Source organism: Alligator mississippiensis, chromosome 4 (genome assembly GCF_030867095.1).
Source record: "Alligator mississippiensis isolate rAllMis1 chromosome 4, rAllMis1, whole genome shotgun sequence".
NCBI lineage: Eukaryota > Metazoa > Chordata > Crocodylia > Alligatoridae > Alligator > Alligator mississippiensis.
This window is the reverse complement of record NC_081827.1, coordinates 17,117,775-17,133,918: the sequence shown is the minus strand read 5'-3', so window position 1 is coordinate 17,133,918 and position 16,144 is coordinate 17,117,775. Positions and strand designations below refer to the sequence as shown.

General features: G+C 41.0%; 1 protein-coding gene across 5 annotated transcripts in view; it reads right to left on the bottom strand.

The window, feature by feature from the left end:
• The window catches only part of SEMA3D (semaphorin 3D), a 210,241-nt gene that overhangs the window by 93,632 nt on the left and 100,465 nt on the right, over positions 1–16,144 (bottom strand). For all 5 annotated transcript variants that reach the window (XM_059725809.1, XM_059725808.1, XM_059725810.1 and 2 more), the window contains 2 exons: positions 4,389–4,451; positions 3,554–3,673 (listed from right to left, as the gene is read on the bottom strand). In XM_059725809.1, coding sequence (XP_059581792.1) covers positions 3,554–3,673; positions 4,389–4,451 — 183 coding nt within the window. The remainder of the gene's footprint in view (positions 1–3,553; positions 3,674–4,388; positions 4,452–16,144) is intronic.

Here is a 16,144-nt window from a genome sequence, read left to right as displayed (position 1 = left end):
TCAATCTTTGCAGGTTAGTCTAACCTGCCTAGGCTGAATTGGTTTGTAACCCCACAGACTTAGAAAATGCAGGCACATGCCTGCAGTGGCTCAGACTAGAAGCTGGGGGGGGGGGATGGGGGGGCTCTAAAGAAGCCGTCCCTGCCCTTGCACAGTGCTGAGCTGAGGGGGTGGCATGGCCAGGCCCCAGCAGGAGGCTCTGATTAGGGAGGGATCCCCCTAATCAGATCCTCCTTGCTGGTCAGTGAGGGAGCCAGCAGGAGTTTAAACACAGCATTTATCCCCCCACCACCAAAACAAAAGTTCAAGCTCTTCTTAAACAACTTGTTCCAAGGAAAGAGGGTCATTACCAAATACCTGTTGATTAGCTCCAAAGAGTTAAGCTTGTCCTGACTCCTTTTGTCTGGTCTCCTACAGCACGGACTTTAGCCAGCATGTGGTCTGCTATCTAATGCTGAGAAGTGTCTGTGTAAGGCAGAGGAGAAGGGGGGATCCCTGCTTAGCAGGGAGTGGGGGCGGGGGAGCAGGGGGAAGCCAGACAGATGCTTGCAGTCTCTGCCGGAGCTCCAGACAAGGAACAGAGGGGAGGGGCCAGCTTTACTGCAGAGCAGGGAGCCCTGCCCAGCCCAGAGAGCATTACGGCGTGCTGGCAGGGTCTAATTTAATTTAAATCAGGAAGGGGTCTGGGACAGACATTGCATAAACTGGTTTGACCCAAATCAGTTAAGTCTAATACTATATTCAACCAGGTTTATCTCAAACCATTTTTAGCCATTTTCAAACCGGTTTATATGCACTGAGCATCTGTTCTGTTACAGGTTTAAACCAGTTTCTGATCCCTTAAACCAGTTAATATATAATGTCTGTCCCTAGCCATATTGTCTCTAAATTGAAGGGTTAAGATGAAATTTTACCTATGGTCAGGTTATTCCATAATGGCACATTATAGAAATCTTTATTTTTCCTTAAAGTAACTGGTTCTGGTCAATGCTGAAGATGGAATACTTGACTGTATTGAATGCTAGCCTGACCCAATAGGACAAGTCCAATCTTTGTATATGTCTAGAGAACCATTTTATTGGGCAACTCCAGTGATGCAAAGTCTATTGGTGTGACAAAATGTGTGGGGTTTATTACAGAGCTTTACGGTCATTTTTTAAATTTTAGTTTAGAACCCTTCTGAGGAACTCTCTGCTTATCCTGGATTTGTATACATGCTGGGGTGGGTGAGGTTGGAGGGGGCTGCAATACCGTGGTGTCTCAAAGCAACTGACATAACTTACACAGGTCTCCAGGTCCTTTTAGTCCATAGAAAGTGAGAAAACATGTAGAATTGTGACTGAAAACACAGCACCCATAACCTCCCTCACTTTGGACTGTGAAGCTTGGCAGCAAAATAATAAAAAAGAAAAAAAAAAGGCTTAAAAGAAATTCTGTCATATTGTATTCAGATGGAAATATTCATCCTCAGACAAGTGTCCCCAAATAATTCCATGGCATGCAGGTGTCTCCTTCCTGCACACTTTGGCATGCTACCAGGTAACTCTGATGCTTTATTCCAAAAACTGACTTGTGCCCAAGCAAAGGAAAGAAGCAATGGGCAGAAGACATTAATTTTAGCTGGAATACTCTGTCTCTGGACAGGTGCAGAGCTCAGTTCTGGACAGCTCAGCTGGAAAGGAACCATAAACATTCAGAAATAGGATGCGACAGTTACTGGATGTGTTAAGAACTAGTTTCTGTAACTGTACAGGAAGTTTTCACTGTGAGCAAGCTGCCTGGCAGGAAGTATCCAGTTACTGAGAATGGAACCAACTGGAGCACACACATGGGAGATACACATTTATAGCTGTTAAAGATGGTCCTGTGAACTCAGCAGCTGAGCGATGCAAGACCAAAATGTATCTGTTGGAATGGCTGTCTCAAAATCTGTACCAGTTCAGTGCACCATACATTTTGGTTTCACCAGTCAGTGAGGACTAGTCAGTTACTAACCCAAGGACTGGAATGTGCACAGCTATGGAGACACCAAACTTTTGGTTTGGTTATGGGATCCTGAAGTTTTTGGAAAGAACTATTCTGATGCTATTCTGCATGAGCTTCAACAGTCTGAGTGACCCAAGTTGAATGTTACGGGCATGCAGCGATGTCTAAGAAAATCACCTCTGAATGCAAATCAGAGGGGAATGTTTTACATATGGCACACTAAAGGCAATAAACGTAAATATTATATTGGAAGAGTATTTTTAAATATAGGTAACAACATAAAGAAGATCCATAGATTAAAATAAAGCTCTTGAGCAGTTAGAAGTGATAGTATTCTAAATACTACTCACAAGGTTGTATACTATTTACAACGGTTTTTTCTTGGCATTATATGTTTGATTCTTTGCTAAGAAAGTGCATGATACTTTTTCTTTGCCTGTGAATCATTAGTATCTCCTAATGAAGGTTTTATGTACAACAGCCATGAGGTTAATGCTCTATAATACACCCTGAAAGTCCTGAAAAGAAAGATTTCTGGCCCATGCATCAATGAAGAGTTCAGCTGAGGTGCAGGAAAAAAGTGGAGTGCAATAGGGTTATGCATTCCTCCACCCCGTTACAACTGCTGACATAATACTTAATAGAGACAAGCTGATATAATGTCATATTTGCTTTGAGGAACCATGGATTAAGATGAAAAAGTCTCAAGTAGAGCCATGTTCATGGTGTAATGACCATATGAAGAGCTCCATTGTTTGTTCTCAAGGGCATCTTTAGGGCACAATGCCATGGCAGAGTTGTGTTTGTTGCTTACCTGCAGCTTGATTCTCCTTCTAGCAATTACTTTGACCACTAGGACCACACAAGTGGAAAACCCAGAGGAGAACTACAATCCCATCCCCAGAGTCTTCAAGTTGTCAAGAGAGGAAAACCACTGTATAGTCTTTCCCTACTGCCTTGCCATTTCACAGTACTTCTCCTTCCTGTAGCAAAATTGTTATTCTCACTGGGAATGAGTGATTTTAAGGCTTAACATGGAGAATATAAGATTTCACCTTAAGTAGTAAATAGACTAACCAAAGCAAAGCAGTTTCAACAGCCCCACAATGGGAGGGCACTTCCATTCCCATGGGTAGCTTGCCCATTGAGTGGCAAGGGAAGCTGTTTTAGAAGTTATGATTTTCCTCTGTAGAAGTGATTTCTTACAGTGGTGGCCAGAAAGCAACAGAGTAGAAAAACTATAGGGAAATGACTTGTTAGGAAGAAAGACATCTGGGTTAAATGAGCTCTTCACATAATTAATCATTGGAATGTGTCATTCTAAAGAACTTTGTATATTAATTCTGATTGGGCAAAGAACTTTGTCCAAGTATAATATGCACACATCAAATGTGAGAACATGAGTTCTTATATGACCTATAAAACCCACCATTACCCTGCTATTTATACAAACTGCTGTCAGTTCATTTTTTATACCTTGCACAGTGTATTTTAAAATAAATGATGGATGCTAAGTATGGTTAGAGCCATTTCTTGTCATGCGCCACTGGCGGGTGGATTAAATTACCTCTTTGTGTGTTCCAAGTTCAATATATCCACAGATAGGGTGGAAGGCTCCTGTTCCACAGACATAAACATGGGTCCGGTTGTAGGGCTGAAGAACTCTGATAAAATTTGCACATTCTGTCTATTGAGGAAAACATGAGGAAAATGTTAAGATTGTACAACTATGCCCTCAGCAATACTCATATCTCATCACTTCATTTGCCTCTCATGTCTGCGTTTCACTAAGCAATAGCTATGCTAGTCCCACTATAAAAAGAACTGGGAAAACATGAGCAATGGCTAATCCCTGTACATCAGAGAACGATCTACATGCCTATTATGATGGCTGAAGGATGTGGGCCAGGACAAATTATGTGGGAATGGCATAGCTTTGAGAAGGATTTTGGTGAGTTTCAATGAAGCAGGAGGATCATTCAAAGATTTTCACTGACTTTGCTGGGCTTTGGATCAGCTCCAGGCTGAGTAAAATTCAGGATATATTCACTCCTGAGAACAAAATCTAGCTATACTTATGCATAACAATAGCTAAAGACAACTTCTACTCGTTGCTCCATATTTTATTTGCAACATTAACATTTGAAATAGAGGATGAAACTAGTTAATGGTCTCAATAAACACTGGAAGCCAATACAACTAATTCAAAGTTCAAAGAAAAAAAAAAAAGCACAAAGTATGGAAGGTTTATCTTCTATGCCATGATTAGAAAACAAATACTAAATATATGTGCTTATCAACTCTTTTTGAGTGCAGTTTAATAATCCAACATAGTGCCCTTAGAAACAAATGCATACAGTGTTACCAGCTACAATAAAATAGAAAAAAAATCCTGTACTTACATGGGCATCTTTCCCAGCTAATTTGCATAATTCCACCTTTTCTTTTGCTGCAGGCCAGTAAATCTGTAATTTAAAGAGGCATTAAGTTCACTTTCAGCTTAAGAATTTCATTATTAAGCACAGCTAAAATTGCTTTAAGTCTATTAAAGAATTTTTAATATGAATAGGAATTAATGTGACTTTTCATATGTATTTCTAGCAGAACAGGTGGAGGGAATTTAAATGTGGTCTGCTATTAGTTCATTTCTTCTTTTTAATTACCTTTTCTTCAGTTTAATCATTAACACTTTTTCCCTCTGGTTTCATGACTCTCATGCATTTTCAGTGCTGTGAACTCCCTTTGGTTTTCAAGGATGCGATAGGCCAAAGTAATTTGGAGTTAGTCAAACATAATTTTTGGAATTACATTAATTTGCCCCACTGGCTAACGTTTTAGCAAAGCAATTAAGAAATATTAGCTGTTTCTGCCAATTTTAATATGAAAAGGAGTTTTGTTCTAAAAGCTAAGTGTAGCTTTAGGGAAATAGAACAAAAAGGACATTTGTCAGAAAATAATAGCATGCAGTTTAATAAATAGGACCAATAAGCTAGAAGTGCATTATAGCAAAGCACATAGATTTAGAAAATACAGACTTCAGATACCTGAACGATAATTATAAAGAAGATGAAGACAGATTTTTCTCTGTGCCTATAGAAGTAAGAATAGGAGCAATGGCTGGGATGGTTTAGTCAGGGATGATCCTGCTTTGAGGAAGGAGCGGGACTAGATGAACTCATGAGGGCCCTTCCAGGCCGGCTTTCCTATGATCCTATGCTTTAATGCCACAGGTAGAGTAACTCTAACAGGGTATTAGTACTAGCATTAGTGTAGCTTTGAAGATTGCCAAAGCAGTCTTACCACAAACTAGGATCTGGTTCCAGGAAACTCATTAAATTCCTGAACCACTCCAACCTACAACAGCTGCAAAACCAGGGGTGAAAGAAACCTTTCTGGCTGTATTTCAGCCATTTTTTGTTGTACGTTCAGACTGAAATGGACTATATTGGCCTTCTACAAGCAAGTTATCATAGAAACACAGACAACTACAATTGAAGGGTTATTAACAGATAACCTCCTCCAACAAAATTTCTGCTGTTAACTGGTTTTTATCTAACCTGCTATTAAATACTGCCAGTGATTCAGATTCTGCAATCTCCCTAGGTAATTTGGTCCAGTGCTTAATAATCCTTATAATTAGAAGGGGGGAACTGAATATTTGAGAAACATCTAACTTAAATCTCTTGTTATACTTTAGGCCCCTTCTTGTATCCACCATGGACAAAAATAGTCAACTTTGCTGCTCCTCTTTGCAGTGCCTTTTTGCTTATTTGAAGACTATTGTCATGTCTCCTTTCATTCTTCACTTCTCTAAATTAAACTAATCTAATTATTTCAATATTTTCTCATAGGTCATGTTTTCTAGAACTCTGCCTATTGCTCTTCGCTGGAATATTTCCAACATGTCCATATCTTTCTTGGAATGAGGCACTGCGAATTGAAAAACATACTCTAAATGACCCCTTAGCAGTGCTGACTAGAGTAGAAGAATTTCTTCATATGTCTTAAATACAATATTTCTGTATGTATACCAGTAGGATTTCTGAAATAGTATAAATTCATTGTCTCCTGTTCAGTTGTGATCTACTGTAATATGTAGGCCCTTCCTCAAAGAACTGCTGCCTAGTCAGTTGTTACCCAATATGAACTTGTGCAGCTGATTATTCCTCCATAAATGTAAACCTTGTACTTGTCCTTGTTGAATTTATATCAGATAATTTCTCCAATATGGTTATGTGTACATGAGACACTTTACTGCACAGTAAACTAATCTACTGTGCAGTAAAGTGACATCATCTAGACATGTGTGGCATTTATTATGCAGTCAATTAATCTACTGCGCAGTTAGCTAGTACCTGTAAATTTGGCCCTGGTCAGCCACACCAGCAGGGGGCTACAGGGGACTTCTCTGTCCCCAGTCTTGGCACTGTTCAGCTCATGGCTAATCCCAGGAACTGAGAGCCAATCAGCACTAGCATGGGGTCACACTCTATGACTTCTCCCATCCCAGGGATGCGTGGCTCCTGGCTCCCCAGAGGAGCTGGGAGCCAAGTAGTGCTTGGGCTGGGGACCTGTCTGCTTTCCCACTCAGCCAGGGGCTCGCTGGCAGCTGTCCCACTTGTGGAACAGCTGCTGGCAAGCCTATTGCCAGGTCAGGATTCCCTGGCCAGCACAGGGCTGGCTGGGGAAACCCTGCCCAGCAGGAGGCTCACTGGCAGCTGCCCCACAAGTGGGAGAGCTCCCTGTGAGCCCCCTGCTGGGGAGGCAGGGAGCTCTGCAGGGCATGAGGTTCACTGGCAGTTGTGTGTCCCAATGTGCATGGGGCCAGGAGAGCTCTGCCACCTGCAGTGGCAGATGTGTCCTGGCCCCATGGACATCAGGACGCCTCTGAAGTGCATGGGGCCAGGACACAACTGTCTGTGTCTATCAGGACAGGTCCCCATGCTCCCTGCCAGCCACCAGGCTAGCTCCACCTGGAGCTCTCCCTGGCTGCTGCAGGTGGCAGAGAAGGGCAGGAGCAGCCCTGCACCACGCTGCTCCCACTGGGAGCAGATTTGCTCCCAAAAGGTTGCATGTGTAGATGCACATGACATACTGGACTACCATGGAAGGTAGTGAGGTTAAAAGGAAGGGAGGCTGCTTTGGGAGGATGCTGTTGAAGAAAGGCTGAAGAAGAGTTGTGCAATAAATCTAAGGCCATGGTTCTTCAAAGATAAGAGACCTATCTGGGTGGATCCCAATTCTTATGCAGATCTCTTTTGCAGGGCTGAAAACTGAGGTACATCATCAAGTGTGCATTGCCTTGTTGACTGAGGAAAATGCCACAATCAATTACGACTATAGAAGAGTCTGTTGGTTTAGTTCTGAAGATTTTACAGCCCCAGAGTTTAGTGTTATAAATCAGCCACTAGAAGGTATAATTAAGTACTGAAACCTAAGAATCCATTCACAATTATGTACAGAGGATTTAATACAATGTTTGTTTAATTTACATGCAGGAAATCAGAAGTTCCCAGAAAATGTCATTTCTCAAATGTAACAGATCAAGAAAACTACACAATAAATTATAAAGTATTATCACAAGCCAAAGTACAGAACTATATTTTAGCTTAGCAATCAATATACATAATTAAACCTGCAGACATTGGCACACAAAAGTAACTTCATTCATAAGTTATCCGACTGATTTCTCATGAGTGTAGACTAATTTGCATGCATAATTGTTTCCCAGACAACAGCAATGGACTTAGTCTGGATGCTTCTCTTGGAAATACGTTTTAGTCACTGATAAGTTATTGGGCTCAGTCTCATGCAAACTAGACAGTCTAACAATTCTGTCTGGCCTTGAGATGCACAAATCTGTAGATGGTTGGCAAAGTCACTCGCTCTGATCTGCAAGACAAATTTCAACTGAGATGTATAATGCCAAATAATGGTTTTCGAATTTCTCACCATTTTGCACTGGAATTCTGAAATGTGAGGGTCATAAATGTTGAGAATGAACATGGATAAGTGTTAAAATGTTATATGGATATATTACAGTTACTACATATCATTTTCAAGTCTAAATGCATAAGGTTGGATTTAGAATACATATGGTTGACTTTCATTCCATTAATCGATAGGGTTGGCTTTCATTCTATAAATCCCACCTATTAAATATTTATAATGTTATACATTTCACAGTGATCATCTGTACTACAAGTATCTGTGACTTTTCAGGTTACATAAGTGAACAAAGAATTAAATACATGACTATCAACCTTAAAGAGGTTTCCCTCTCTCTCTCTCCTTTTAATTTTTGTGTTTATTTTTCTTGCAATGTATCTATATTGCAGATTAAAAGGTCAGTGCTGCTATTACTGTCTCCAGATTGTATCTTGTGTTATTCTGATCAAAATGTAATATATCACTATTTTTAATTAGTTCTACAAAAATATTCTTTACCAACATTTAGGAATACCAACATATAGGAACCTGACATAGTCTCACCTCAATAGCATGCAATGCTTCAGAATAAGTTTTGAAGGAAAAGTAATTAAACAGTCATTGAGGTGAATGTAAAAATGGAGAAAATGCTGTATGGGCTTACCAAAGGTAGATCATGCCAGACCAACCCAATAGAAATTAAAAACATATAATAAATGCAAATTAATATGATAAAAAATTAGACCTACTGCTGTAGTGTTTTAGAAGACCTAGGTATTCATTATTATTTGCTTCCACAGTACCTATTAAAATAAAGGCCACTGACTGAAGCCTTTCTACAGCAAATATAATTACATAATAATAAATCAAGGAGACATTCACCGTGCTAAAATTTTGAAAGAATAGGCCCATTACTTTCAATAGCAAGTTGTGTTGGTTTTTTTTTTTAGTAAACCTATCAAAATCCAAGGTGGTATCCATAAAAGTGAAAAACAGAACATGAGTCAGTAATAAAGAGAAGGAAAAATGTGATCCATGTAACTATGGTCTCACCTCATTAGCATGCAATGCTTCAGAACACATTTTGAAGGAAAAGTAATTAAAGAGGCACGGAGGTGAATGTAAAAAGGGATAAAATATTATATGGGCTTACCAAAGGTAGATCATGCCAGACCAACCTGATAGCTTTTTTCGATAAGATACTCTACTCAAGAAAATTGCCTCACGTTACTGACTGCACCTCATTCCAGGAACTTCCTACAAAGGTCTGGTACTACTTAATACATTCATTCATCACTTGGATGATGGAATGAAGAGTGCACATTAAATTTGCAGATTCTAACAAGTAAGAGGTTGCAAATATTTTGAAGGACAAAATGAACTTCATACAGGGCGCCTCTACATGTGTTATTAATGCAACTTAGGAATTTCTAGATAAAACAAAGCCGCCCACACTGAGATCTTAGAACGTGCCAACATCCTGAGCATCCGTTCTCTTCTTAGCCAGAGTCAACTCCAGTTGATGATGGGCATGTACCTAAGGAGTTCTCTTATGGCAAACTCTGTACAGGAACAAGGCCGCATGGGCATCCTTATCTCTTGGAAGAAGATTGCTGAGCATAAAAGTATTTGGAAACAGTCTAATAAGCATAGAACAAAGGCTTGGGAAGAAAGAAGAGCCCAACTTGCGGAGGGAAGAAAAACCTCATGAAAGACCCCCTTCACCACATTCAGAAAGGTTTGATATGAACTTCAAATGTGATAAGAATGGAAGAGACTGTTGCTCAAGAATTGAGCTCTACAGCCACACTTATCAATGGTTCAGTGAGCTGAGGCCTCCCTCGGCACAATCCTACTGTCTCTTGCCTTGCAAGACAGACAGACGCCTCCTACTACTACTGATTTTCTAGACAAAGGAAATTATCTTTAGTAAAGCATTTAATAGGTTGCCACATGAGATATTGTACGTATAGAAGATGAGTACTACAACTGTAAGGTGATTAAAGGACCTGGCTAAAGAGATTGTGACAATCAGTTGTTCTCAGTGATTTATTTAGCCTAGTAAAACAAAGAGTGAGGGGATATAGGATTGTTGCCTATGAATACACCACAAGGGAAAACACAAGAGAGAGAAAAGCATTAGTTAAGTGAAAGGACAACGTTGGCACAAGAATAAAAGGGTATAAGACATCCCATGAATACATTTAGATTGGACATTAGAAGATTTATAACTAGCAGAGCAGTGAGATTCTGGAACAGCCTTCTAGTAAAAGTAGGATGGGCAAAAAACTTAGTCATTTTAGCACTTTAAGAGAGCTTTAGAAATATCAGCATCAACCAACCAGGTCACAGCACAACACACTGGGTCAAATTCCATGCTGTTAAGAGGACTTTTTTTCCTATTTAAGGGTAAAATTGGTGTGTAGGCTGGTGCTGGCCTTCTTTGGAGGCCAAGTAGTGATGGGGAGAGTAAGTTTTACCTAGCAACACCCAAATAGATCTTTGGTATGCCTTGACAAAACATGGAGGCTGACTGCTCAACCAGATCAAGCATTTAGTTTTTCATTTTTATGACACACAAAAGATACTTTGTAAGAGCCAGTGACCTAAAACATTCCCATGGACATCAGAAGGAGCTCAGTATCTGAATCCAGGGAAAATCCCAACTTGGTCAATTTGGCTGACAAATTACAGACATGGATTTCTTCTGCCTCCTTAAAATGCATCCATAACAATTCAAGGCAGATATGTACACAACATACTTAAGTGAATAAATGGATTCACATGAATAAGAATTGCTGATATGCCCTCCACTATGATCATCAGCAATCTCTTGCAGTTGACGAGGATCATCTTCCATGATTGCTATATCTTTGTGTCCAAAGATGGCTGACAAAGACAATCTGGGATCAACAGACTTTGTTGCAATTCGGGCATGCATTTCCATGTGGGGTGTGTGGCACTAGATTCTTGATTTCGTCTGCAACATGCTGTTTCTGCCGCTCCTGCTTTTCCATCTCCTGTTGTTGTTGTTTTGAGGTTTCTAAGCCCCGAAAGCCCTACAGCAGACTCTTCCCCCATTTGGGGCAGTCCTGAGCAACAGTCTCCCATAAGTTGATGTTACATTTTTTCAAGTTGGACTTGAGGACATCCTTGAAGTACTTTGTCCTCCTCTTGAGCGTATGCCTCGATTCAGCTGAGAGAATAAAACTTGCTTCAGGAGTCTGGAGTCAGACATCTGGATGATGTAGCTGGCCCAGCAAAGTTGATGTCAGACGATCACTGCCTTAATGCTCGTGGTCTTTGCTTGCAAGAGGATGTTAATGTTGATGTATTTATTTTTCCAGTGGATTCAAAGGATCTTCTGCAGCACTCATTGATGAGACTTGATTTGAGGTATCTCCTATGTTGTCCACGTCTCAGCTCTGTACAGTAGATGGGGATAATAACTGCTTGATAAACCATGAGACTGGTTTTAGATCTGACATTGCGACCTTCAAATACACATTTTCTCAGACGTCTAAAGGTTGTCTGTGTTTGAGGTGATGTTGGATTTATTTGCCAATGTCAACCTTTTGTGAGAGATGGCTTCCAAAGTATGGGAAATACTCAACATTCTCCAGAGTCCACTGTATCTCTGAATTACCAGACCTAAGGACTGCTCATTAAGAGCTTGTTAATGGAGGACTTTAGTCTCCTGAAGGTTAAGCATCAGTCCCATTTTTTTGGTTTGCCTCAGTAAAGATGTTGATGATTATGCGAAGGTCTGCTTCCAAACGAGCACACACTACAGCATCATCAGCATACTGGAGCTTGATGATTGAGGTTGGGGTGGTCTTAGTTTTGGCTCAGAGTCAGCTAAGATTAAACAGCTTACCATCTATTCAGAAGTTTAGGCCTGCTCTGACTAGAAGCTTGTTGGTGGTCAGATGTAGCATCACAGTAAGAAATATTGAAAAGAATGTTGGAGTGATGATCAATGTGATGAATGTCCCATCTTAGCCTCAAAGGGATCTGTGATAGATCTGTTACTGAGGACCACTGCTCACATACTGTCCTGGGACAGACAAAGAATAAATTTTGATGGGTATCCACACTTCAGAAGGATCCTCCATAGTACTTTTTGGTTGACATGAGGTCAAAGAAGGCCATGTAGAGAGGTAGAGAGGTTTATGCAGTTCCCGGAATTTTTCCTGAAGCTGGCAAGCGGTGAAGATCATGTCAGTTGTGCCTCTTTATGCCTTACACCCACCGTGAAATTCAGGGAGGAGCTGTGGAAAAAGATGGTTCAGGAGAGTTGTCATAATGATCTTTCTTTTGATGATCCCTCTGTATTGGACCTCTTTACTTTCTTGAGGATTGTCATGATCATGGCACCCCTGAGGTCATCAGTGTACTCCATCAACTCCAGATGTCTTGTCATTCTTCATCTGCTTGATGGCTCTCTTCATCTTGCCAAGGCTTAGAGGGATTCTGAGATTGTCTCTAACTGTATGTTGTGGGATGGAGTTGAAGCACTTCTGTCAACAACAGTGTCTTAAATGAGAATGTTTTCAAAATGCTCCATCCAATAAACATTGCTGGCTCTCCTTTCCCTGATCAGGTCTTTTCCATCCTTAGGTCTCAAGGGGACTGGCCGAGTGCTCAGACAATAGATAGCTTTGGTGGCACTAAAAAAAACCATGCATATTGTGGATGTCAGTGAGATGCTGAATCCCCTTTCCCTTGTTTTTTCACCATATGTTCTTCATATCATGAGTCCTCCTTTGGACCTCTGCTTTGGCTTATTGGTGATTCCATTTCTTTTGCTTGGAGTTGATGCCACTGTGCCAAGCACAGAAGGCCTTGCATGTGTGGCCAATCAATTCTTGGATCTCCTGGTCATTCTCATCCAACCAGTCTTGTTCTTTCCTGGTAAAAAATCAAAGTTCTCTTCACAGACACTGATCACAGTGGACTTGGATGCACCTCAAGCACTGCCAACATTCTCCCATTGTTGTAGATTGGAATTTGCCAGTTTTTTGTTGAGGCACTAGTGAAAGAGGTCTTGTTTGATTGGGTCTTTGAGTCCTTTAACGTTGATAATTTGGGGCCAATTTGCAAAGCTAGTAACTCACATGGATAAACATCATGACTCAAAAGAAATGTCTATATGATTAAATAGTTACCAGTCTGATGCAATAAAGGACACGGTATACCCCTAAAACACTGGCATCAGGACAGAACGTTTTTTTCCCAGCTTTTTCAATGAAGTGTTGACCTTAGCTAAGTAACCTCAGCCAAGGTCCCTTCAATTTTCTCCATGAATACGATAGGTATAATGTTAATTCCTCTTCTTTTGTAAAACACTTTTGAAGTCCATGGTTGAATAATACAATATAAAAGAGAATAGTATGACAGAAAAATGAAACAGCATCAATAAAAGTTATGATGAAAAATCAAATGTGTTTTCTGGAAAGTTAAAATTGTAACAGTGTGGCATATAACTCTGTTATTGAAGTCTATGGATTAAAAATGATTTTCCAGGTTATTTCCCATTGGTGCTGGCATATTTGTTATTCTTGTATTTTAATCAGTGGGAGAGATGATAGAAAAATGATTGCATGTAATTTCTTGGATTTTTTTTTCCAGAAAGTTGGAAAGTATTTGGAAATTGGAAAGAATTTCTCACCTTTCTGAAATTCTTCCTGAAAAAATAATTATAGCTCATGGGAATGTTAGTGAGAGCCAGAATTAATGCTACATAAGCATGCCAGTTGCTCTTCACATATACAAACACTGTTTTATGCATGTATCCAGCATGGGAAATTCATTATTTTCGGAATCTACATATAACAGTCACTAAATATGGCAATATCAAAATCGGGTTGTCCAAAGAAAACTTCCTGTACTTTTAAATCCAAAGCTATTTAGATCATTAGGAAACAGAGAAGGTTAAAAAAAAACAAACCTTATTTATACATTTCTCCATATTTCATGTTTTAAATACAGTATATTTGAGGTTTTAAATACTTACTGTATTTTCTTTTTAACAGTTTTACTGAAGCATTTAGAGTTAACTGACCTACAAAAAACCTTAGGACACTAAAATGTTAGGTATTCTTATACTTTGATGCCCATTTGCTGCAGGTCTTCTATGCTTTCAACAGATATTTACACACCTGACATTGTTTCCTTCCCCTAAACTGTATATGTAGAGACAAGCTTTTGACTGGACTTTTCAAAGTCAAGTATTTTAATACTGACTGAAAAATGAATATAAGGGAAATATTTCCCTACATGGAATCAAGGATAAAGGAAGTTGATTCTTCTCCAAGTCAATGGAGTTACAACACTACAAAACCAACTGTAGAGTAGCAAAGTAGTGTCAGGTATTTTAGTACCTCCCACATATTGTTCACATTCACACCCTCATCAGCCTGTATAAATACACTGGAAGTTACAGAGATATAACCAATCTTTACCTGGAAGATTACACTTAGCAAACATGATGCAACTTAAAACAGGGGAATGATTTGGCAGGTGGATGCTAAAGAGCAACCTCTCTTTGGAAGCTGGTGAGACCATTGCATTATACTTCTGAATCTTATGGGGTAGGGACAGGCATTCAAAAAGCCTGAACTTGAATTGATTCAGTCTTTGCAGGTTAGTCTAACTTGGTAGGCTGAATTGGTTTGTAACTGCATAGACATGCCCTCCGGACTGAAGAAATGTAGGCACATGACTGCTATGGCTCAGGCTAGAAGCTGGGGAGCACTAGAGAAGACCTCACTTTCCTTCCGCAGTGCTGAGATAAGTGGGGCATGGCCAGGCCCCAGCAGGATGGTCCGATTAGGGAGGGGTTAAACCCCCACCCTGGCCTGCACTGTCTCAGGCTTTTCTCCTGCTCGCTGCTTAAGGGGTGGGGGTGTTACCAGACCCCAGCCCGGGCTAGCACTCTGATGGGGAGGTGTACAGTGCACAAATCTGTTGATGATACTGAGCTTCTCAATCTCCATCTCTGTGTCTGCAAACCTGGCAGGGCTGCAGACCAGCAGGGGGCTGATAAAACCACAGTGTTATCAGCCCATCAGCAAAACAAAAGCCTCCCTCATTAGATCAAGCTCTTCTTAAACAGCTTTTTTCCAAGGAAGGAATGGAGGGACATTACCAGCTGACCTGTTAATTAGCTCCAAGAAGCCCTAAGCTGACACTGTTCTGTCTGCCTATCCCACTGAAATTGGAGACACACTCATAGGCACCTCTCAGCATTAGTGAACTTACCACATGCCTAGGGTCTGTGGGGCTGGGATCCATTCTGTGGGACATGGGAGGGAGAGAGGGGAGGAATTGAGCAGCAAGCAACAAGGGAAGCCAGGTAGATCCTGCTGTGCCTGTAGTCTTCCCTAGAGCAATGGCTAGGGAGGAGAAGGGCAGGGCCAGCCTGTTCTGTGGAGCCCACAGCCCAGCCAAGCCCAGCCCAGCTCATCTGAGAACTGCAAAGCATCTAGGATGCTGGGGGACTCTGGTTTAACTTAAACCAGGAAGGGGTCTGAGACAGACATTGCATAAACCAGTTTGACCCAAATCAGTTAAGTCTGATACTACATTCAACCAGGTTTATCTTAAACCAGTCTCAGCCAGTTTGAAACTGATTCATAGATTCATAGGGTCAGAAGGGACCTCAATGGATCATTGAGTTTGACACCCTTCCTGTGGCAGGAAAAAGTGCTGGGGTCATGTGACCCCAGCCAGGTGCTTGTACAGTCTCTTCTTGAGGACTCCCAAGGTAGGGGGAGAGCACCACCTCCCTTGTAAGCGCGTTCCAGATTCTAGCAATTCTAACCATGAAGAAGTTCTTTCTGATGTCCAACCTAAATCTACTGTCTATCACCTTGTGCCAGTTGTTTCTGGTTATTCCAAGGGGTGCTCTGGTAAACAGAGCACCTTCTATTTCCTGTTACCCCCCCCCCCATGAATTTGTATACTGCCACAAGGTCCCCCCTCAGCCTTCTCTTGTGCAGACTGAAAAAGTCCAGGTCCCTTAGCCTCTCCTCACAGGATCTTCCCTGCAGACCTCTAACCATATAAGTGGCCTTCCTCTGGACTCTCTCAAGGCTGTCCACATTCTTCTTGAATCGTGGCACCCAGAATTGGATGCAGTACTCCAGCTGTGGCCTGACCAGTGCCGCATAGAGGGGAAGCATCACTTCCCTGGACCTGTTCATGATGCTACCTACGAATGCATGAC